This window comes from Glandiceps talaboti, chromosome 23 (genome assembly GCF_964340395.1).
Source record: "Glandiceps talaboti chromosome 23, keGlaTala1.1, whole genome shotgun sequence".
NCBI classification, from domain to species: Eukaryota; Metazoa; Hemichordata; class Enteropneusta; family Spengelidae; genus Glandiceps; species Glandiceps talaboti.
This window is the reverse complement of record NC_135571.1, coordinates 3,872,353-3,898,249: the sequence shown is the minus strand read 5'-3', so window position 1 is coordinate 3,898,249 and position 25,897 is coordinate 3,872,353. Positions and strand designations below refer to the sequence as shown.

General features: G+C 35.7%; 1 protein-coding gene across 1 annotated transcript; it reads left to right on the top strand.

Annotated features, from left to right (window-relative positions):
- LOC144452581 (ras-related and estrogen-regulated growth inhibitor-like) lies at nucleotides 1–25,897 on the top strand. The gene is made up of 4 exons (XM_078143700.1): nucleotides 1–199; nucleotides 14,091–14,147; nucleotides 23,254–23,330; nucleotides 25,481–25,897. Exons 1-4 carry the CDS (start codon nucleotides 109–111, stop codon nucleotides 25,895–25,897), a joined length of 642 nt encoding a protein of 213 aa, XP_077999826.1. The 5' UTR covers nucleotides 1–108.

The window sequence follows — 25,897 nt, the reverse complement described above, 5'->3', positions numbered from 1 at the left end:
TACCGTTATGTGTACTGCGTAAGTTTTGCAAGAACTCTGACTCTTATTGCGTTACACTAGAATAATTCCGAAAGTCCATCGCTCTGTCTGAAAAAAACAGGCTTTGCTATGGCATATTCACCGCCGAAAAATCGACATACAAACGGCAATAAGGAATGCAAGGTTCTCGTACTGGGTAGAGATGGTGTCGGCAAATCTGGTAGGTACCCATACGATTCAGTTTTATTTATATAGTGCTAGTGCAATGTAGTAACACAGTTAATCAAAATCATAACATTTTTACATACACATTGATGCGGGGTTCAAAGAGACGTCAGTTGTTTTTCGTTCAAACACCATTGACAAATAGTGTCAGCTAACGCGACATACTTTTTTTATCGCGGGGGATTGCGTAAATTAAATTGAGTGGGGGCAGATGTCTGGCGATCCAAATGCAGTCAACCGTACAAACTCTAAACCTTGCGTTGATATGTTTACACACATAAAACTGGTGATATATAACACATCGAGTTTACTGGCTGTATCGTATCCGATCTATGTACGGTCCGACAAAATTCAGACACCACTAGAAACAATGTATGTTCAAGGCTATTAACTAAGGGATTTGCCTGGGGGATTTCTAAAGCATTCATCGCTGTACAATAAAATATGTGCAGAGATACCATTGAAGGCACGGTGTTAGCTTTAACTGTATAACTATGCCAAAGGCATGGCACCATTATTTGTAAACAGTGATGAATGACAAAGCGAGTCTTCGTCATTAGATCACAAGCGTTATACTGCCTTGTTGGAGACGCTTATACACTGTCACACGGCGAGACAGATGAGTCTATCAAGACGATGATATCAGCGTGACATTCACAACATTGCTACTACATCGCCTCGTTCAACAACTCACAAATCTAAGCACCCTACCTCCCTTTCATCATAAACGTCTAGTGCATCCGTTTGGTGTCATTTTAATGAGGGCTGACATTTATGGAAGTTTGGGAAATAAATCCATGTCCGATACACCATAACGTGTCAACCTACATACTAAATCACACAAGTTGTCAGCCATTCCATAAACATCTGGAAAATTATGGATTGGTCATCTCCAGTTCCCACTACTTCCATGATTCACTCTCACCAATGCAAGGTATTAGAGAAAATTAACTTTAAAAAAACAACACCAATCACAGTGAAGTGTTTGATCCTTTTTGAAATATTACTCCCAAGTTGAGAAGTAATTAAATTATTCCTGGCGACAGACGAGTGCTATATGTATATCAATACGTGTAATTTTATGAACTTAATGATTCACTGTGAATATAACAATATGCACCCACACAGAGTTTATGGGATTTCGGAAATACTAGTAAGTTCCACCCAGTATTAATCCTGTTTAGAAATATACATTCTGTGTGTGTGTGTGTGTGTGTGTGTGTGTGTGTATGTATGTATGTATGTATGTATGTATGTATGTATGTATGTATGTATGTATGTATGTATGTATGTATGTATGTATGTATGTATGTATGTATGTATGTATGTATGTATGTATATATATATATATATATATATATATATATATATATATATATATATATATATGTATGTATTTATACATTTATGTTTGTATGCAATATTTACTTACTGTGTGTACAATACGTGCGCTTCAGTGTGTAGCGACGGAAATGAGTTACTATATTCACAAATTATTCTTGAAATGGCTCAAAGTTACAGTAAATGCTGTATACCAAGCATACGTGTATATTTCTGACATATCGAGTAACACTGTCTCCAGGGGTATTGATTTTGCTGTTGGAATTTGCTTCTGCCTCAACAAGTTTCTTCCACCGTAAAGATAAAATTTCATGCCAATTTGAACCGTGAAGACGTTGTTCTAACTTCAATACTGTTTTTTATTATTGCCCGCCGATTAACAACGGAAGTTTCAAATTTAGTCGCACTGCAACACCTGGCAATTATGTATAAGGCTCTGACGTCGGCATACGTCAGTATAAAAGTGTTCTAGGTGGGTTTCTTAGTTTTAAAACTTGTGGGAGAATGAGTCATACTTTCCAGTATTAAAGTTGTCTGGGTAATTTTAAATGAATAACTTGAATATTTGCATGGTTTGTAATACCACATTATGAATACGTTATGCACTCTCACAGCCACACCGCTCACATCTCGCACACATTCACATCTGCGCTCGTGCACGAACGCACGCACGCACGCACATGCACATACATACATACATGCATGCATGCACGCACGCACGCACGCACGCACGCACGCACACACACACACACACACACACACATACATACATACATACATACATACATACATACATACATACATACATACATACATACATACATACATAGTACATTTTCCGTCTCGGAACGCTGGAACCCCGTGAAATTAATAGATTATTTTCAACATTCCCTAATATCTAACTACGCTTATTCTTTCTTTCATGGGTATTCTAGAGGGTTCTTTTCGCGCGCGTGATTATTAGATCTTTCGTACTATGTCACAACAAATAGATATAATTTCAAGTGGTAACCTACTTATATCTTGCCTAGCTTTGTTAAAGAATATTCATTCAAAACGCCAGTAATAGATCAGTCGTACATGAAAATAACTTCATGTTATAATCAATATACAAGAAAGGTCTTAAAGCCCCACAAGACTCGTTGATTTCTGATCATAAGTAATGTTGGCCCTTAGGCCGATTACCGTTCTACGAAAAATTCCCATTAACAGTGTCCAGCGATACAGATTAATATTCTATATTCCATCATCTCAGGTAGGACAATGCATACTGATTTATATATATATAGTTCAGTTACTTTATTGAATTACACCATGTACATGATTTTCTCTGGCGTAGTCTTTCCGACTTCGTGAAATAATCAGTGTACTTCCACCACTAAGTTGTTTTTCTGCCATCATTCGAGGTCACGACAGCTATATAGAACCTGGACCATAATATTTTATAAAAGCGTCATTCCTTGACAGTTATATATTCCAAATTTTTTGTCATCCATGGGCGTTGCCTAGTAACGCAAATATTGTGTGTAAAAATAAGTGTGTTCGGTATAGTAACCTTATGATAAGCACGTACTGTTCAATCACACCTACATTAACGGTCAATTGAGCGACCAGTTATTTCTCGAGTTACCGATAAAGCACATTGGAAGGACAAAGTCGTAAACACAAGGCACCACACTCAAAGGCAACCGAGACCTTGATTTTGATAGAATTGTGCTACGATCTAAATTACAAGCAATTCCTCATTATTAAGCAAATTACATTTTCATGAGTCTGTTAGATATTTCATTGAAACCATAAAATGGGCCTCTTTCTTGTATTAAATGTAATACGCCGACCGAATTATACGAGGTGGGTATTAAAGTATTAAAGTTACAAACATAGACGGCTGTATGTAAACTTAAATATACCCATTACCTAGAATGCTATGACATACACTATGAGATCACAGATAGACGTTAAGAGACTAAAATACATCAAATAAATAGACTATGCCGATCGAGTGATATTCGTAGTTGCCTCGTCAAACAATATGATGGTTCGTTTATTGTTACCATCATTTATATAATAAATACCATCGACGCCTTTTTAAAAGTTATCTTAACACATGATATACTGTAGTTAAGTATTAAGTGGTACAGTGTTGATATATATATATATATATATATATATATATATATATATATATATATATATATATATATATATATATAGTTTTGGTAGTACTGGAACTCTTTCTTGGGTGTAACTCGGAGTTTCACGCATATTGCGATCATCAGACACGAGGTATATATATATATATATATATATATATATATGTGTGTGTGTGTGTGTGTGTGTGTGTGTGTGTGTGTCAACTCACTAATGTATATGTTATCATATATATATATATATATATATATATATATATATATATATATATATGTGTGTCACTAATGTATATGTTATCATATATATATATATATATATATATATATATATATATATATGTGTGTGTGTGTGTGTGTGTGTATGTATATGTATACGTGTGTTTATCTCACGTGAGTATGTGTATGACTGTTTTGTTGTTGTTTAGCATTTTTAGCCATATATATGAACTCAACTTTCTTTTTTCTGTTTTCTTTGTCGCAAAAGCAAGTTAACTCTCTGTTAAAACACATTTCACTGCTCTTCAAATCGCTATATTTCATGAGTATTTTCGGTAGAATTTAACGAAAACATATGATATTTTTGTTGCCTAAACAAACAATTCTATGACCAGCCTTGTTATTTCCTGATATTATAAACCCATGGGATTTCTCCATCTATTGGATTTAATTACCGACTCAGTTTACCACCACAGGGACTGTTATTTGACGACAGTATCTACGAAGTAAGTGATATCGCATCGTCTAGATAACAGTTCACGACTCAATCTAATTAAAATTAGGTTAATGAACCATAAAGATCAGTAGTGATATACTTGAGTCAGTGACGTCATTATAAATTAGTTTTTGGTGGAGAGTTTTGTTTACTCGTGAAATTAGACATTCAGGGTAAATATTAAATGAATTTAATGAAATAATGTTAAGTACCATAACAGCTTACTGGGAATCATGAACATGTAGTTTCAATAAATAGTTGCCATGCTGTATCAAGTTTAGTGACACGGTCACAAGATTTTAATTGGCAAAGTAATTTCTCCAAAAATGTGTGTGCTGTATTTGTTTAATCATATCATATCATATCATATCATATCATATCATATCATATCATATCATATCATATCATATCATACCATACCATATCATATATCATACCATACCATATCATATCATATCATAGCATATATCATACCATATCATATCAATCTCATATCATATCATATCATATCATATATCATATCATATTATATCATTATATCCCATTGCAGCTAGAAAAGGCTAATAGCCTATGAGCTGATCAAATGTGAAATTGTCCAAAAACAATCCAATCACCAAAACATATATTTAGTAACCAAGTGTGTGTGTGAGTGTGTGTGTGTGTGTGTGTGTGTGTGTGTGTGTGTGTGTGTGTGTGTGTGTGTGTGTGTAAATTAGTTCATGGTCCTAGTGTTCATCACAAAGTCCAAGTTTTTTACAGAGTTCAAGATAGTAATTTACTAGTCTTGTAGAGTTCAGATTGATGATAATAAAATATATACAACTTTGAACTGTGAGATGGTAAACAAGATACAGTAAATGCTTAGTGATCAAAAACACTGGGGTCTGTTATATACTTATAGTCATCCCAATATGTGTCTAGACTGTTTTTGAAAGTATTTAAAATTGGTGATGTTACAAAAGTAGCAGGTAAATAAGTTGTTCCAGTTGGCAATGACTCGGTTTGAAAAGTGGTTTGCACGTGTGGATTTTGAACTTCCGAATTTCCTAAGTTTGAGTGCATGACTTCTGGTGACACTTTGTAGGTCCAATGTAAGAGATGCTGATTAACATTATATTTTCTATTTAGATATGTCCACGCTTCAATCATATCCCCTCTTTTTCTCCTATACAACATACTTGGGATTTCCAAATGTACTAACCAGTCCTCATAGTTTAAGTCACGTAGTTCTTCAAGTTGCTTGGTGGCTCTCCGAAGAACATTTTCAATTAAGCTAGAATATTAAGTAAACCGATGTGACCACACAACATTGGCATATTCCAAATGGGGACGTACAAGTGTAATGGGCAATAAGTAGCAGTATGCATGCTACCATTGTTACAATCGACACGTCGTAGATTTGGTAGAATTGTACATGTTCAAACATTCGAATATCCAACTTTACAATAACCACAAAGACCTCACAACGACACTTTCTCGGCGAGCACTCAATTTCTGCTATTATGTTTATTATCTTGACATGAAACCTGGTAACCAGTGTTACTGAACTTGATATCACATGTAATCGAAAGTACATGCTCAGGCTGTAAAGGGTGTACATTGCAAAGTTGAAGTATGCCATATATTTGACCTGCATTTAGTAAAGCATTTATCATGCTACGTGATGGACTTCATTTGAACTGTTTTGACGACAGTCTCTCATTCCCGTCATTCCAGAGCTAGAGGAGACGAACCGAAGCATCTGAAATACATGCCTAAATATCAGAGATTCTTCATATAATTTAAAATGAAATGCACGGTGACTGGTGAGAAATGGGAAATATCTTCAATTTGTTAGGAAATTCTATTCATGAAGAGAAATATACAATGTGTGTTTTTGTCACTTAAATTTCCCAAAGATATTCTAAATTTAAACGATTTTGATGATTTAGGAAAGATGAGCTGATAATTGCAAAAAAAATGGAGAAATTTAATTTCATTATTTTATTTACCTTTTTAATATTGGTATCATAATTGTATCTAACCATGTTATCTCTCCGGTAAATACGAAGCTTAGGATTTTTTTTCTGAAAATCTAAGGTTTATTTTGATTTTTCAATCTTCGTTCAGAATGTTCCACGTCTGCTCTTGTCATCGAGATTAAAAAGTCACCGTGACGTCATATAAAGGAATCATTCTGTAATATAGAGATGTTTATGAGAGAGCGGGGATATTTCTGATGTGCAACCAATACTCTATTCCCAGTAGCAGCGGTATTTTGGTTATGACCCCTCTCTCATTAAGACATGCATGGCTGTGAAACCGTATATACACCGATTCCAGTTAATACGTCACTAAAGCCGAAAATGAAGTTAGATTTAGCTGACTACATGCGATGTCTAAAATGTAGATCACGTGATTAACGTATACTATTACTGAATGACGTGAAGTGAAAGATTTCCGATTGAATCTGTGAATAACACCGTTACGGTGCCTGTGGTACAGTAAACCTTCAATTGTAATCAACTGTTTCGCTGCTAAGCATATACCCGCCAAAAAAAGTGTGAAATTCCCGTTTTTCTCAGTGTACTACTACTACTACTACTACTACTACTACTACTACTACTACTACTACTACTACTACTACTACTACTAATGTTGGTTTTCATATAGCACTCACTTTGTGCTCAAAGCGCGTTACAATTATTTCCCCTGGCACGGATCTATAACGGCACAACTGCCCTTTACTTACCGAGTTAACGCGCTGGGGAGCACACAATCCATTGTAGCATAAGCGCATAGGATTAAAGCATTCACATTGCAACCTCTATCCTACCAGGTCCCCAGTTATACAGCTGGGTGGACTGGTCATGATGTTACTCTAGATTATAATAGGAGAAACGAGACTTTATTTTGAATCGTTATCAACATTTTGTTTCAATATTTATGTTTGGATATCAAAATATGATATTCTTATCAGTTATGAGTAATATTCAATGTTTTGATTTACATAAAATATAAAGTGACATCCTGTCGTCAAGTGGATGGCCTAGTTACTATTGCCTGTAAATGGGAGTGTTAGAACCGAGTCCCGACTTACTTTGTCTGCAAGCATGACTAGATGCATATGTCACGTAAGCTAGGTGAATGTGAAAACACAGGAGGTGATTGTGCCCCTCTCCCCTCATCATAATCAACACACACACACACACACACACACACACACACACACACACACACACACACACACACACACATAATATACATCAAATGCCTATCCTAGGATGACCTTTCTATTGTTACTCATCGCAAGACCTTCAAAGGAATGACTCACATAGTTGGCTTGTTCACTTCATGACTTGTGTGTTCTCAAATTGGTTGATTGGTTGGACAGTCGGTCGGTCGGTTGGTTGGTTGACTGTTTGATGATTGATCGGGTGATTGGTTAGTCGGTCGATTGATTGGGTGGTCGATCGGGTGGTTGGTTGGTTGGTTGGTTGGTTAACTGTTCGGTCGGTCGGTCCCTTGGTTAGTCGGTTGTTTGTTGTTGTTTTTTGTGCGTGTTTGGTTGGTTGGTTGGTTTTGTTTTGATCGGATTTATTAGCTTGTCACGCTTGGTTGGTCTGTCGAATGGTTGGTTGATCGACTGGCTGGTTGGTTACTTAATCAGTCGGTCGATTGGTTGGTTGGCCTGTGAGTTGGATAGTTGGTTGATTAAGTTAGTTGGTTTGATTGTTTATTGGTTTGTTTCTTTGTTGGTTGGTTGGTTGCAATGATTACAAAAATTCTAAATAATATCAAATGCCTCCAATATGTTTCCCTCAGTGTGCCAGTAGTTGGTTTGGGACAATCTAATCGAACACGTTTTCAATTCCAATTTATTGCTATCTCCTACGTGCGGTGAAGGGATTAATATGAAGTTACTAAATCAACTTATTTCGAATTTGTTGTCCTTGTTGTCGGAGTAATCATGGTTCAATAAAGAACACGAAGAATCCGATTAACCTGAAGAGGCTTTATATTTGCAATGTATATGTTTGGTTGTCATAGAGATTGAGGAACTCTTCTTATGCGTCATGTTTGGTTGGCCCTGAAGGATGAGGACATTCAAACCTAACGTTTTCGATTTGTACGTAATTACCTCCAAAAATTCATGTCCGTTGACGTCGCAAAAGATACCTCACAGTGCACGTGACATTGAGTTTAATGTCGTATGTGACTTCACCGATCATCATCACCATACATACATACATACATACATACATATACATACATACATACATACATACATACATACATACATACATACATACATCATCATTTGTTGTATCATTTTCGATAACGTGTGCAAATATCAGTACGAAATCTTTGACAAGTATCGCACCTCATCGGGTTTCTTCAAGAAATTTGATATAAAATTTCAAATATCGTAACTCTTCCCCCAAATAATTTGCTTATTGTTGAAAAATGTAAGTTTTATTCAAAGAAATAAACATATCGGACGGGTTTTTAACAGAACATCGTGTACGAGCCTGTCGATGAAAACAGATGAGCAGTTTTTTATGGTTAACTTCTGTCCTTGGGAGGAATTATCCTACCATAAAATTCATACTTAATCATTTTTAGAGCTTACTCATTCGCTAAATGGACCTCGATTTTACATTATCAGCGCCTTCTCTGATCTTTGCAATTGTCATTGGGTTATTCCGAACTTGTTAGCATTCATAAGAAACACTTTCAGGGTCAATCCAGACACCTCTATGCCCCCCCCCTCCCTCCGCATAGCTGACCATGAGAAAGCTGAATCCCATAAGTCGTTCATCATACAACAACAAACTGACTTACATGGAAGTCAGTGAAGTCATCGAGGGACTTGATGTCCTGAGGTACTAATAGAAATTGTTGAAAGAAAATAAGTCTAGGTCAGACTATTTACTGAATCTTTTACGCCATGAGTGATTACCGTGCTATAAAAACAATCCCCTGGTGTTGTTCAAAGTAAGAAAATCACTTATATACATTGAAATGAAAGCCTTGAGGCTGTGCACTGAATGTATACATGTTTTATATGGGTCTGTGTACTTTTATTTCAGTATGGTTATAGGATTACTTGGCATATAATAAATTATTCCAAGTCGGTTAAACAGATAAAAAGAAACTGGGCAAAGTTATGCATACAGCGAGGTGTACTTACAACATCGCTTGTGGATTGATTGATTAGTTGATTGATTGGTTGGTTGGTTGGTTGGTTGGTTTGTTGATTGATTGACTGACTGACTGACTGACTGACTGACTGATTGTTTGTTTGTTTGGTTGATTGATTGATTGTTTGTTAGTTTGATCGATTGATTGATTGACTGGTACATTGAGTGACTAACTGGGTGGATGGGTGGGTGGGTGAGTGAGTGAGTGAGTGAGTGAGTGAGTGAGTGAGTGAGTGAATGAGTGAGTGAGTGAGTACTGTATATGGTTCTTTCCTCGTCTAAACAAGTCAAAATCATGAGATCTCGATTTGCTTGGACTAGAGTTACATATACGCCTCAGTTCTTGAAAACAGTAATGAATCTATGCACAAATAGAAAAATCCCTAAAATCTATTACATTTTCAAAATGTCAGATAATTTTTTTTTCGTTAAAAATTATAATATGTAGTTATAATAATATAACAGTATTTTGGGTATAAGATGGTGTCGTGTGACTTGAAACGTGTTTAATTGATTGACGCATTAAAATAATTACTACCGAACACCTCAACCATAACTTCACGTTGGGGACTTTTATGACCAACCGAAAAGCTTCAACTCATGTTTTGCCGTGGGATTAATGTCTTTAATGTTGATACCGTCTGCGCAAATTACCTTTTTACGACGACATTGTCAATCACTTAGAATGTCGTAAAAATTCACAGCCACTACAAGTAAACAACATCCGGGTCCTTGGAATCGAAGCCATAAGTATGTTCGATTTCGTTACCAAAGGATGGAATCTAATCTATTTGACAATCCCGAGGGAATCCAAACACGTGATGATTACAGGGCAGTTTCTAACTATGCACATATGTTCATATCATAGTTGATTTTGTAAGTGAAGTCTTCTCTTATTAAAATCTCCCTTCGGCCTGTCAATCATGACGTCATGTTGTTGCGTTTATCCTGCTGTTATTGTACATTTTATTACTTTTCCCTTTGAAACCTAGTGCGCCAGGATGAACCTTTGACCTTTGCCACCGTAGGGTCAACGCATAGACACTGTGTGTGATTTTTCTCTTCTAGCTCTTTCTAATATAGGACAAAGACAGTCTCTGTGTTATCTCATCTAACTTGACACACGTGTTTTACAAATAAGATGTCTCAAAGTATGTACATTGCACTGGGGATATAGATCACTCACTCGGTTTGTGACACAAACTGAAATTATCCATTGTTGAGAATAAGTGTGGCGCTTGTTCCCCGAGATATGTTTCAGAATACAATAAAATATCGATAATATTGCTTTTTGACCGATAATAAATGAAAGGGGTAAAGTAACACGGGTTTCTAGGATCGCGTAAGTCTAAACACCGCGGGTATATACACCGGTGTGTGGACTTACGTGATCCTAAAAACCCAGGTTATTTGACCCCTTACATATAGTATCGACCAAATATGTCAATATGTATCGATATTTCATTGTACTTTGAAACATATCTCGGGGAAACAAGTGTCTGTGGTTTTGCTGCATATTCAGAAGGAGCTCGCAGTGTTCTACTTCCCAAAGCATACTTAACCATCACTAACAACAAACTGAACTCAAACCTGGTATTATAGATGTACTATATAAATGATTACAACTGACTGAACTCAAACCTGGTATTATTGATATACTATATAAATGATTACAACTGACTGAACTCAAACCTGGTATTATTGATATACTATATAAATGATTACAACTGACTGAACTCAAACCTGGTATTATTGATATACTATATAAATGATTACAACTGACTGAACTCAAACCTGGTATTATTGATATACTATATAAATGATTACAACTGACTGAACACAAACCTGGTATTATTGATATACTATATAAATGATTACAACTGACTGAACTCAAACCTGGTATTATTGATATACTATATAAATGATTACAACTGACTGAACACAAACCTGGTATTATAGATATACTATATAAATGATTACAACTGACTGAACTCAAACCTGGTATTATTGATATACTATATAAATGATTACAACTGACTGAACTCAAACCTGGTATTATTGATATACTATATAAATGATTACAACTGACTGAACACAAACCTGGTATTATAGATATACTATATAAATGATTACAACTGACTGAACTCAAACCTGGTATTATAGATATACTGTATAAATGATTACAACTGACTGAACCCAAACCTGGTATTATAGATATACTATATAAATGATTACAACTGACTGAACTCAAACCTGGTATTATAGATAGACTATATAAATGATTACAACTGACTGAACTCAAACCTGGTATTATAGATATACCATATAAATGATTACAACTGACTGAACTCAAACCTGGTATTATAGATAGACTATATAAATGATTACAACTGACTGAACTCAAACCTGGTATTATAGATATACTATATAAATGATTACAACTGACTGAACTCAAACCTGGTATTATAGATATACCATATAAATGATTACAACTAACTGAACACAAACCTGGTATTATAGATATACTATATAAATGATTACAACTGACTGAACTCAAACCTGGTATTATTGATATACTATATAAATGATTACAACTGACTGAACTCAAACCTGGTATTATTGATATACCATATAAATGATTACAACTGACTGAACACAAACCTGGTATTATAGATATACTATATAAATGATTACAACTGACTGAACTCAAACCTGGTATTATAGATATACTGTATAAATGATTACAACTGACTGAACCCAAACCTGGTATTATAGATATACTATATAAATGATTACAACTGACTGAACTCAAACCTGGTATTATAGATATACTATATAAATGATTACAACTGACTGAACTCAAACCTGGTATTATAGATATACTATATAAATGATTACAACTGACTGAACTCAAACCTGGTATTATAGATATACCATATAAATGATTACAACTGACTGAACACAAACCTGGTATTATAGATATACTATATAAATGATTACAACTGACTGAACTCAAACCTGGTATTGTAGATATACTATATAACTGATTACAACTGACTGAACTCAAACCTGGTATTATAGATATACTATATAAATGATTACAACTAACTGAACACAAACCTGGTATTATAGATATACTATATAAATGATTACAACTGACTGAACTCAAACCTGGTATTGTAGATATACTATATAACTGATTACAACTGACTGAACTCAAACCTGGTATTATAGATATACTATATAAATGATTACAACTGACTGAACTCAAACCTGGTATTATAGATATACCATATAAATGATTACAACTGACTGAACTCAAACCTGGTATTATAGATATACTATATAAATGATTACAACTGACTGAACTCAAACCTGGTATTATAGATATACCATTTTAATGATTCTATGACGTAATTTAGTTACGTTTAAAAAATCAACTAAATCCCATTCTGGCTTTGGAAACAGTTGTTACATAAGAACTCTCGGAGTAATAGACTTCCAACAAGTGCCCTCATAACCAGGCAATAAGGGTTATAAATAAAATCATACAATTATATCCCATAATACTTTCCACTCTCCTCACCGTTAATGCCAGATGTGAATCGATTACTTGTACTTGTAGTGGTGTACAAACACTCATGTAGTCTAATGTACAAATATTAAGTGCAACCTATATCGATAAAGTGTCACTTAAAGTTTCATTTGAAGTGCAATTTTATGTCAATAAATCATCACAGTATACGATATTACAAACTTTCCTTTGAAGTGTTGGAAACTTGAAAAGTATGCAGAGGCATGCAACCCTATTTCATTAAGTTACTGTTACTAACGCCCGATTTCGAAGTACAAACTTCTCTCAATAAATCGTCAATGTATTATATTAGTACACTCTCCCAATGAAGTATTGGAAACTTAGTACACCATAGATCCACAACCTGTCTCAATAAATTGTTACTAACGCCAAATTTGACGTTGTTAAATCATTGCAGTGAACAATACCATACATCTTTGCAGTGTACCATACCACAAATCATTGCAGTGTACAATACCATAAATCGTTGCAGTGTACAGTACTATAAATTGTAGCAATGAACAATATTATAAATCGCTGCAGTGTACAATATTATAAATCATTGAAGTGTGCAATACCATAAATCGTTGCAGTGTACAATACCATAAATCGTTGCAGTGTACAATACTATAAACATTGCAGTGTAGAATACCATATATTGGTGCAGTGAACAATACCATAAATCGTTGCAGTGAACAATACCATAAATCGTTGCAGTGTACAATACCATAAATTGTTGCAGTGAACAATACCATAAATCGTTGCAGTGAACAATACCATAAATCGTTGCAGTGAACAATACCATAAATTGTTGCAGTGTACAATACCATAAGTAGTTGCAGACAATTTTTTGTCCGTGACATGTTACAAAGTAAGAAAGATAAGTTTTCCATTTACTGTAATTTATTAATTTTCTTTCATTACAGCAATCGTGGTACGGTATCTAACGAAGCGTTTCATTGGTGATTATGACCCAAATTTAGGTAAGTCAATCACTATTACGTCACCGTCATGTACAATCCATTTTATGCTTTTGTAGTTTAGTACATTTTTATGTGCGACAGAAATGTCATGTTCCATTTTATTGAAATGCGTGACACACTGCAAATGTTCAACACGCAGACAACGAGGCTCATAACCTCAGTTTCAGCTTTAACGTCACTTCCGCTTTTGCGCAGAAAGTAAAACTAGATATCTGATGCACGTTTACGTCAGTCGTGCTATTTGATACGATTAGCGAGATCAGTAACCTAGCCTGTGGACATCATTTCTAACACTTGACCAATTTGTCACTTCTGCTGGTGAAGGATGTGAATTGTATACCTCTTTCGCTATAGCATGAAGCCTTTCAATAAGTTTATTCTGATTGGTTAGAAAAAATAGAATGGAGGACATCCGTAGCTGTATTGATAATGATTCTAATAAGACAAACAATTAAATTGTGTATATCATCCAACCAATCTGATCCTTCCAAGGGCTCCATCTCTTTCGTACATCACACTAGACAAGAGTCTCACAAGTGTGTATTTACATCTGGACTGTGATTTGACCGTTCACTCACTCATGCATTCGTGTATTCCCTCACCTTGTCCATCAACCAACCATTATCTCATTCATTCATTCATTCATTCACTCACTCACTCACTCACTCACTCACTCATTCATTCATTCATTCATGCATCCATTCTTTTACTCACCTCTCCTACCCATCCATGCATCCATCCATTCATCCTTCAATCCATCCATCCATCCATCCATCCATCCATTCATCCATCTGTCTATCCTTTCAGTCATCCATCCATTCATCCAACCCTCCATCCATCCATCCATCCATCCATCCATCCCATTCTTACACCAACCCACCTACCCACCCACCCAACCACCCATCCAACCGTCCCCCCACCCCCCTCATCTGTCTACCCATTATGTCTGGTAACAGAATGACAAAAACATAAACCCAAACATGGTACTTGTAACTGCACATGGTAATTAGGGGTCGAAAGTATCCATAAGCATGACAGAAACAGGTTCAAATCGTGATCGTGCTGTGATACTGATTTCAGGTTGCGGACCCAAAAAACCTCAATACATAGTAAAAAGCCAAACAGAATGTGTAAAATTACTGTTACTGTACCTACAATAACAACTTTTTGTTTTTACTCATTTTTTAGCTTTTCCAATGTATTGAGTTACAAACACATACTTGGTCAATATTGGAAGCCATGATAAAATTGTTTTATAAATTTAAAAAATCCTAAATAAATACCCAATCCTTATCCATATATATATTGCTGTCAACCAATCCAAACTAAAACTAGCTAATTTTCACTTAGTATTCTCTAGACAAGCTTCAAAGATCTCCTCTATCGTTATATTACCTAAAATTAGAACGACATTAAAACCAGGAAATACATAAAAGAAGATTTTTCAATGAATAAGTAATGAGAAGATTATTTCGCTTCAGAGACAGATTTTATGACTATCGCCAAGACAATTTACCTTCCTGTTGTCTTGGTTACCATTATCTGATAACACTTAAATTTGGCCTAATTGTATTCCTTGATGACTTCTACTTTCTCTCACAACTTGTCTGACGACATAACAATCGGTCATTATAAAAACACCGGCGGCTATGATGTAACTAAAATTCCTGTCACCTGCTTTACTCAAACTGGGCTCATTCTGATTTCATATAAGAAACAACTGTTCGCCCGAGTCAATTTCCTGCTAAAACCATTCGAACAAAATGCTTCTTTATTTGTCTGTGTTACATATCCAGAACAAAACAAATTCCCGCTAAAACTATTGGAACAAATGCTTCTGTTTTCTGTAATTCATATATAATTTTAGTTGTAGGTCACAATGTTTACTCTGTAGCATAACATAGCATGTCCATTCCCGCCAAAACCATTAGAGCACAATGTTATATTTAAATGTAAATTACATCGCCATCTTATTTTAGAGCGAAGTAAGATAAACTTATATTTAATAATTACACGTTGATCTGGGCAAACAATGCGTGAAAGTGGCTAAAATAAAATGAAAAGTTCCAACATTGGCAATGTCGATGTCTTATTTTGGTTCATTTGTTTTTGTCTAGTGAAGATTTATTAACTGAGAAGAGGTTCTAGACTTTTTTCGTCAAGGTTACTTTGAAAGAATATGGGTTAACTAATGGAAGTTATGCAGTTTTACTAGATTTAGCCTTTGTAATCGAGGCTTGATAATTAAAGTAGACGATTTCCATGCATCATCTATTTTGGCACGCTTAAAGGTACTCCAAGTCACGTTTTGTGAAAGATTTGAAGAGCTGCCTACTGAATCAATAGACATGTAGTAGTATAGATACTATTTTTGTACATTAATTGGAAGAGCAGTATTTAGCTCTTCAGTTACTTTTAAACACGAACTCCCTTTTAGTCCAATTACCTTCTGAATCACATTCAGCATTGCATTCATTATCTTTCACCCTGGATGGTCTTATTTGTAATTTTAGAATCAAAGAAACCGGTCGTGGTTTGTGACAGTTCATACAGATTCAAATTAATTCACCCACAGCGTCAGAATGCAAAGAAGCTGATCAGTTAGATCGTGGTTTTTGTACGTTCACAGAGATTCAAACTAACTCACGCATAGATTTAGAATCTTCAAAGAGACCGACCGGTCGCTCATGGTTTTTTGTAAGGTGACACAGATTCAAAGTAACTCACCCATAATGTTAGGGCTCTAACAGCAGGATACAAAACTGTCTACGCAAAATCCGTATGTTGTATGTCGAACAAGCACATGATGAATGGCAGAAGAGTATAAAAGTCTCAAAACAGTCATCTTTAAAGACACACAGTCAAAACATCTTAGATTTATAGTCTTGTTTTCCCTTTCAGTTCACTTTTTTCTGCTGAGATGTACGTAGATGTAAATAATTTACTCACTAGCTGCAACTGGAACGTAATCTGAGACTATTTTTCTAACTTTCTCGTAATATCTCGTAATATCTCGTAAGATCGTACAACCTGAACAGTACTGAATTACCTACGGGTGAATCATGCAGCTGTACACATAGTACGACAAATCCAATCAAATTGACTTTTAAGTCCGCACTCAAAAATCACATCCTCAATGCGATCAAAATTTCAACCTGTTCTGTACCACTGGATACTATCAACCCCTAATCAACATGTACAATGTCTAATCTTTGGCATTATAATAATTTTCAGTGATTATGTTGTTGTTTGGTTGAAAAAGATAACACTACAGTTCTAGGTAGTACAGCTTATAAAACAAAATGACTTCCGGGTTGATAGCGATTAATGTGTTCAAATTAATTGACTAAAATATACCTATGTTATATGCTATTATAATACGAATAAAAGAAAGAACTTTGAAAATACCAGAATTTACAGTAAATTTCTCTGATCACTAAACTTCAGTAAACTTCCTTTTTAGTAGCATATATAAGCCTTAACATTGATTGAAATAGCTTCAAATTACTTGTGGTGGAGGAGTATATGGTGATATGTCGTATTTTTCAGCCCTAATCGGCCTTTTCTATCACTATTTTTTATTGGCTGCAGCCAAAACTTGTTGCATATAGTGCATGAGTTTGCTCCATTAGTGCAGACATGAAGGCATCAGAGATGGCAAGACACGTCGCATCTTACAGACTAGACAGGTGTTTTTTGTTGTGTAGTGGCATGACTTGTATCGTACAAACAAGTCTTGTAGATGTGTCTGTCGTATGGGGACACAACTTGTCTTAAAGAGAAGTCTTGGATATGTGTCTCTAGTATGGTAACACGACTTATATATCTTACACACTCCTGGAGATGTGTCTGTCGTATGGCAGCATGACATATCTTGCAGACATGTCTTGGAGATATGTCTGTCGTATGGTGGCATGGCATATCTTGCAGACAAGTCTCGGAGATGTTTTAATCGAATGTTTGCCCGACATCTATCTTATAGTTGCAAGTCTCTGAAATGTTTCTGTCGTATGGTGGCACAACATACTTTCAGACAAGTCGTGGAGATGTTTCTGTCGTATGGTGGCAAGACATATACATTATAGACATGTCTTGAAGATGTTTCTGTCGAATGCTTGCACGGCACGTCGTATCTATAGTTACAAACTATCATCTTGGAGATATCTTGTCGTAAGTTGGAAACAGATAATGAAAAGTGAATTACCATGATCATTAGGGATAACTTAATTAGTCTATTTGAACTGATGCCTCATTAATTTCCCTGGTTACTTCTAAATTCGAATTGATAGCCCGTAATGAGCTTTTTATACCATCCAGTCAGTCCAACTCTTCAGGTTAATAGCCATGTGACAGACCATATCAATGTTCTAATGACGATAATTGTGACGTCAGAGATGACGTAAGAAGCTCCCATGATTCATGATTGAATAACGCACGCTCTTTTCGTTCAGCATTTAGCACAGAATATGACGGCCCGATGTGTCGTGTATTTACATAGAATTAACACTTTGAGATGTACGGGTCTTTTTCAAGCGTTATTCTGTGCTACCGTAATGACCCAATCAATGTCATATTTGACAGCTGGGGTATTATGAGGAGGGGAAAACACCCCCCTCCCTCCCCCAAGAACTAAGATCACAAGCCGCTTCTTTTTACTTTGATCTGAGGTATTAAAAACACCTATTTTAAACTACCTATACCTCTTGTACTTTCTTTTATCTTAGTACCAGACGATTACACCAAGTTGTTCTTAGTTTATTAGTAATGTTGTACATACATGTTATTTTACTTCATAGTATCTAAATTAATACTCCTTTCCATTTGTAATAATTAAGTTTTTATTGCTGTCATCAAACTTTAAGATTCACATTATACTTTTGATCTTGAAAACTAGCGCTATAAATTGAAGGGGTTAGTGACACAAGAGTCTAATTACAAAATGCTATTTTTTTACAAGAAGACCAAAAGGGTATTTTCAGGACTAGGCCCTCATGATCCCAATCTGATTAAAATCTGATGTTAGATAGGCTGGTTTTCCTGTATTTACCTTTATTCCATCGTTATTGCGTCTTTTACGTGAGTTTTTTTTTTCCTGGGCGAACGCCTTTCTGAAAGGCGTTCGCCCAGGAAAAAAAACGTTTGTAAAATGTCTCTTATTGTACGTCCAATAACAAATATTTTGCACATTTATCAATCTTTTGCAAATTATTCAGTTACAAACAAGGACTTGGCATATGTTTTTTTTTACATTGGGAAGCCATGATAAATTTGTTTTATAAATCAAAAATCAAAAATAAAGTCAAAACCCTCATACTTATCGCCACTTTTAAACCCATCAAGGTCTAATTTCAATTCAGCATGCAATGTACCGAAATTGTAGTTGGACTGATCCTAGCTAATTACAAACTCGAAATAATTGTGACGGGTTTAACATAGAACCGGTAACTGATTTAGAATTGATGAGTTTAGCATAGAACCGGTAACTGTTTAGAACTGAGAGAAGGGCATGATCTAATAAGCCTCGACTGAACACATTGGTCCAGTTCTTTTCTATATATAGCATTTCACATTACTGATCACATCTCGACGGAATCATTCAAAGATCTTTAGAATACTAAATATTGTGTCGTGTCTTGCTTAAGATGGCTAAGGTCATAGGTCAGCTAGGAGTACTCCTGTATGCAAGTGCGTTAGTAATGATTCCTCCTCGAGACCATTATTGCTGTGTATGATTGCCACAGTGTCAGTTGTATTCGCGCTCTTATGCGTTTCGGTTGATATTATAGGCCACAAATAAAAGAAATTATGTTTCTGGTAATTTACCTTTCCAAACAGCCGGGTAAGAATTTTCCCTGTTAGTATTATTTCGCCAGTACTTGTGTTATTTTATTTTCAGCGTTCGCTAACATTTCATAACATGAATAATTATCATTGGGAAATCTAAATAAAATCAAAGTCTTGCTAGGGTCCTAATATTAGAAAATACATAATTTTCTTTGGCGCTATGTCATTTTATGTACCTTGTCTGTTAGTGGGGAATAGCAACTCTACACCATGGGCTTGCCATGTTTAGTCGGAGAGCAACTATGTATTTATGAATTTCTCTTTGTCTTCTGAATAGAAAACACATAAAAAAAACAGAAGGTACTTTTGTGATTCCTCGAGCAACGCATATATTGCCATGGAGACCTTTTGTAAGGGCAACGTAAATTAATACTCGACACATTCGTATATCGTTTACATTCAAAAGTCGAAACCTTGTAAATAATACAACGTATGTTATTTTTTCAAAAACAGGCGTTCTCAAAATCGAAAGAACTGTTTACTTTGTCAATTCAAAATCTGTATTAAAAATAGGAAATGGCACTTGTGTGTTATTTTTGTAATGTGCGTGGGAGAATGTGAGATAATACGAGAAAGGCCAACTATTGATTTTGAATAATTGTATAATCTGTCTGTCTGTCTGTCTGTCACTCACTCTCTCTCTCTCTCTCTCTCTCTCTCTCTCTCTCTCTCTCTCTCTCTCTCTCTCTCTCTCTCTCTCTCGTCTCAGGGAAAGGCCTTACAGCACCCTGTTATTTCACATTTGAATGAAGCTAAAACTATTTACGGGCCACATGATATAATGACGGCCATACCCTGTAACCTTTGAAACATCACCGCCGTTTTGATTGAAAATTACCGTATACTGCATATCGATATCTGAGTTCATTAGATTGTAGTGACTCGGTTAAATATCATTTTAGTGATTAGATTTCAACAAATGATAACAATTACGGAGAATATTCAGTCATTTAAGTCCACTAATGGTAACAATTAAGTATGGTTCTGAACTGAATTTGAGATTTATGTCCGTGCTATTACATCAAGGTTAACTCACTCTACAAATAATATCTCCAACTATTATTGTGAAATAGTTTATGATAGACTAAAACAACAGCTTAACTCCATGAGAGGAGTAATTCAACACCATTATTATGTAGGCAGGATGAGGAATTGCAAAAGTTAAATGTATCATCCGATCAAGCTAAGTTCATCGTTCCACGTAGTACACCATGTATGTATGTATGTATGTATGTATGTATGTATGTATGTATGTATGTGTCTGTATGTGTGTATGTATGTATGTATGTATGTATGTATGTATGTATGTATGTATGTATGTATGTATGTATGTATGTGTGTGTGTGTGTGTGTGTGTGTGTGTGTGTGTGTGTGTGTGTGTATACATGGTGTAGACAATAACCTCTTAAAAATTTGACCCTTGACCCAATGGAAAACAATACAGACAATAGATTTGCAGTTTAATTTCTTGGTGGTTGTGTCATTGTCGTGCTTTTCTGTAAGTCGACACACATCCTAGTGAAAATGCTAAAATTTACTTAAATTTGAAAGTATTTGGGATCATGTGATCACCTTTTTCGAAAAAAACGTTAACATGAAACGGAGTAAGCTGGTGTTCCATAACGAGGCTCAGTGCGGTGTTTTAAGACGCTAGACGAAGATTTTCAACTGGCTAAAAGTCCTAGAACATTTCAAGTGTGTTATTTATGTTTAACGTGACAGTCCTCGAGGTACATTAAAATTGAGTCACACCTCAATAGTAATGCTAGCTAAGTCCTGCTTACTTTAGATAGCACTTTGGAAGGCTTCTCACATTGACAGCCGTATCAAATTATGAGACGTTGTGGATCGCAGTGTAATCACTCAGCGGTTAATTACAGATCAGAGCGACAACAACGGATTTGTATTGGCAGGGACACAATGAGACAGAGATAATCACTTTGTGTTGACTAGCACGTGCTCGACATGAAAACCGTGAACTCACGCGATATTTCGACGCAACCGCCTGCCATAATATTGAGCAACAATAATAATCGCAGTTTAAGCACCATTAGGTCAAAAAAGTGCTAAAACGCTAGAAAATATAGTATCTCGTAAAACATGTTTATTGGCCTGCAAATTGACCTTACTTGAACTTTAAACAGCTTTTATAGAGACATAATACGCTAACTCATCGGTGTGGAATTCCGGTTGCAGATTTCACACAGACAAGTTGATTAAACCATGTAACAAAATATACCATATTTCCGTAACTTTTCTTCCAATTTCATAACTATTTTCAACGGAAATACTAGAGTATATTTCATAAATCAAGATTATTCTAAAATATTTGTTTCAAAAGCTCACATTCGCCGGAAATTTATTATTTTATTTTTTAGGCGGGATAGTTAGACACTATTTGCAGACGTCAGAACAATGTTAGAAGAGTTCCAAAGTCTCTATGCATGATTCTATTTACTAAGACGAAATATTTGTAGTAAATAGCATATTTAGATAACATGTCAAGGTACAATATTTGCTACCCGTCAACGTGTGAAATATGACAAACAAGCCCAGCAAACAACATCCAAAATGATGGCAAATAGTGTTTTTCATTAATATACATTGAATTCATTCTGTCACATAAACCATTATTCGTATTAGGTTACTGTGCGATGTACAGTTCCCATCCCTAAGGGGTGTATTTCAATAGAATGTGCCACCAAACTGGGTCACTTTTCATCTGAAAAGACCCTAATCATGGGGTCAATAATATGTGAAGTCTTCATGTCGAAATACTTCACGGGTAGATGTATTAAATTTGGGTCGTACGTCCCATGTAGTCTGAAAATTTGGAGTACCCCCCCCCCCCACAGCTGAAGTTAAAGCCAGTTACTTCATAAAGTGTTAGTAAAAACATGATTCATAAACAACCATAACATGCTCTAAACTATGTAGTTTAATTTATTAAAATGCGATTCAAATGTGTGTATAGTGATAATTTACGATGTCTTGATGTGTGCGTGCGCATGTATGCATGTATGTGCGCGTGCTCGAGACAAAGTGTGCGTGTGTGTGCACGCGCTTGCGCGTGATATATGTGTGTGTGTCTGTCTGTCTGTCTGTCTGTCTGCTTCAAGTAATTAAAAGGGAAAATGTCATTTCAAAACATTCATAGAATGCCGCCATCAACAAATCAGGTTTCAAGTTAGCGGCCAATGACGTCATCATATAAAAAGTGGGTCACTTTATAATTGTTGTACTTGTGTTTTTTTTTCACCAGAGTCTGTTTACACACAGGCTGTAAAGATCGATGAACAAGCCATTACGATTCAACTACTGGATACAGCCGGAGATTTTGTAAGTGCTTTTAAACACATTTAAAGCCATTTGTTCTTGGTGTTGTTTAGTTTATTCTGTAGCTGCATTACTCAGTGCAGTACTAAGGTCTCCATTGGATACACCATGGCTACAGTACTCTAGAGTTTATTGGTTTACTCCATTTACCAAGTATCGTCCACATTGCGTTCATTCAACCAATGTACTAATAAACCTATTCAACAGATTTTCTAGCTTCAACGATCTATCTACCCTTGAATAAGTCAATCCAAACAAACTAACCAATTAGACAATTCTCCATCCATTCATCCGTAATTCCACTCATCTATAAAATTTAATCATCCTGCTAGACAAGCCAATAATTAACCTTCCGGTCAGCAAAGGCATATATCCAGTGCTTTGTACTATCCACTTTGCCCATCCATCCATCAGTAAACCAATATAATGAAAACATGAAATAATCAAGCAATGAGCAATACATGCACCCCTCCATTTATTGACGGATCTCTCATCAATACTCAGTAAAACCATGTTCACCCATCTATCCATCTTTCTGTTCACCCCATCCATCTAGCCATTCATCTCTCCCGTCAACCGTTAACACCATCTCTCTCCCCAAATCTTTTTCAATTCATGAATAGTCATCCTACCTCGGTAGTTTTAAACGTTTCAAACATTTACATACGTGACACTTGTTTAAAGTACTCTACAAGCAACAAGCATGGGAGGGAGGGTGGGTGGACTTTTATGTGGGAACACCCTGGTAGGGACAGGCACCATCTTGAACAATGAAGGGGTAGGGGCATACACTCTGTCTGGAACATGCAAGAGGTAGGAACATTTCGACAACAAGACAAAGTGATTGATTTAGTCTACATCGCATGTGTCTAGAGACTGAATAGAAATGTCATGAAAATCGAGATTACAAGTTTCAACTTTTAGATAATGGGTCTTGGGTCAAATGTACGTGACCAACATTAAAATGTCGCCGCCGAGACAGTTGTGTTTATCGTTGAAACAAGAGCACTTTCGATAGAAAGCTCTTTATCGAAAGAAATCGAATTTTCAGTTAACTCTGTCTAATAATTGTGTTTGAAATACAAGTGTAGAGCGTGGGTATGGTAATTCTACATCAGCTACTCTCTAATACGTTATTGATTTAAAAGCGTTTGTGAAAGCTGCATGTACGAGTAGTCCCCTGGTGTAAAACCGAACACTAGGGGTCAACGTACAGGTCACTTGACCTTCATCAGAGTGGTGTTAGCTTGTTGTTTCTTTGATCTCAATGGCCATCTGCCAAATAACACAAGACGTGTGCGGTGCTTACAATTTTGTTTACTGTCACAACAATACGTAGACAGAATCTACTTATACAGCAAACTAATAAGACAGCCTTTATACAGCAAGACATCAGTATTTGTTTTGTTTTCGTTTTTGTATGCCTTCCTACACATACGTCAATGCTGGGTTGTTTTTCTTTTTCATACCTTGTTTTTTGTATGAAGCAGTAGTACGACAAGGTGTGTCCAAATCATGTTTACGCCAGATTTGTGGTAATTAAATGAGTGTATAGTAGTAGGAGTAGTAGTTTATTTACTATTGTGACTTGCAACTCAAGGAGTTACACATTATAGTTACAGAAGATTGAGAGCACAAAACATAAGTATAAAGTGGCAAAACAAACCGATGTAAACATGCAATAGCTCTCTTCGTTTATAAAATGCCTTTTCTATAAATTTTGCAAGCGGTCTTACTGATCTGGAGAAATAGTAACACTTTTCTTTCTAAATAAACTAGCAATTGCCATGAATATGTTGCATGTACATACATACATACATACATACATACATACATACATACACACACATACATACATACATACATATATACATACATACACACACATACATACATACATACATACATACATACATGTACATACATACATACATAGGAGTTCAAAAGTAACAATAGTCATTATAAATTTGTTAATCCTTGAGGTTTCGAATCACAATTCTGTCAAAAGGCATATGCAAAATAATTATGGGATATCGACACCTCCCTCCCTACTTACCTATTAAAATACTAACCCGTGTAACCTGTATTTATTTTCATTAAAATTCCTCAATAACGTGTGCAATGTCTCAATTTTATATTCATTTCCCCTACAGGAGCTTGGGAATTCCATACGAGAAGAACAAATAAAGTGGGCTGACACATTTATCTTTGCATACTCAGTAACGGACAGACGAAGCTTTGAGTTCATCCAGAAACTGAGGAAAGAAATGACCAGCATGAGAGATTGGGACAAGACGCCCTCTATGTTGTTAGCGAACAAGTGTGATTTGAGTCACTTCCGGGAAGTGACGTATGCTGAGGGATGCTTGGCATCCAATCATATGAACTGTCAGTATTTTGAGGTTTCGGCGGGAGAAGGACACAGAGGTATAAGCGAGGCAATCCAGTGGATGGGCAGAGAATGGCTGAAAGTTTCAAGAAAAATTAAAGTCAGGAAATTGGTATCAAGACTGCAGATTAAAAATACATTGAGAAACTTTGGCTTCCGAGAAAGGACAAACACACTCTAG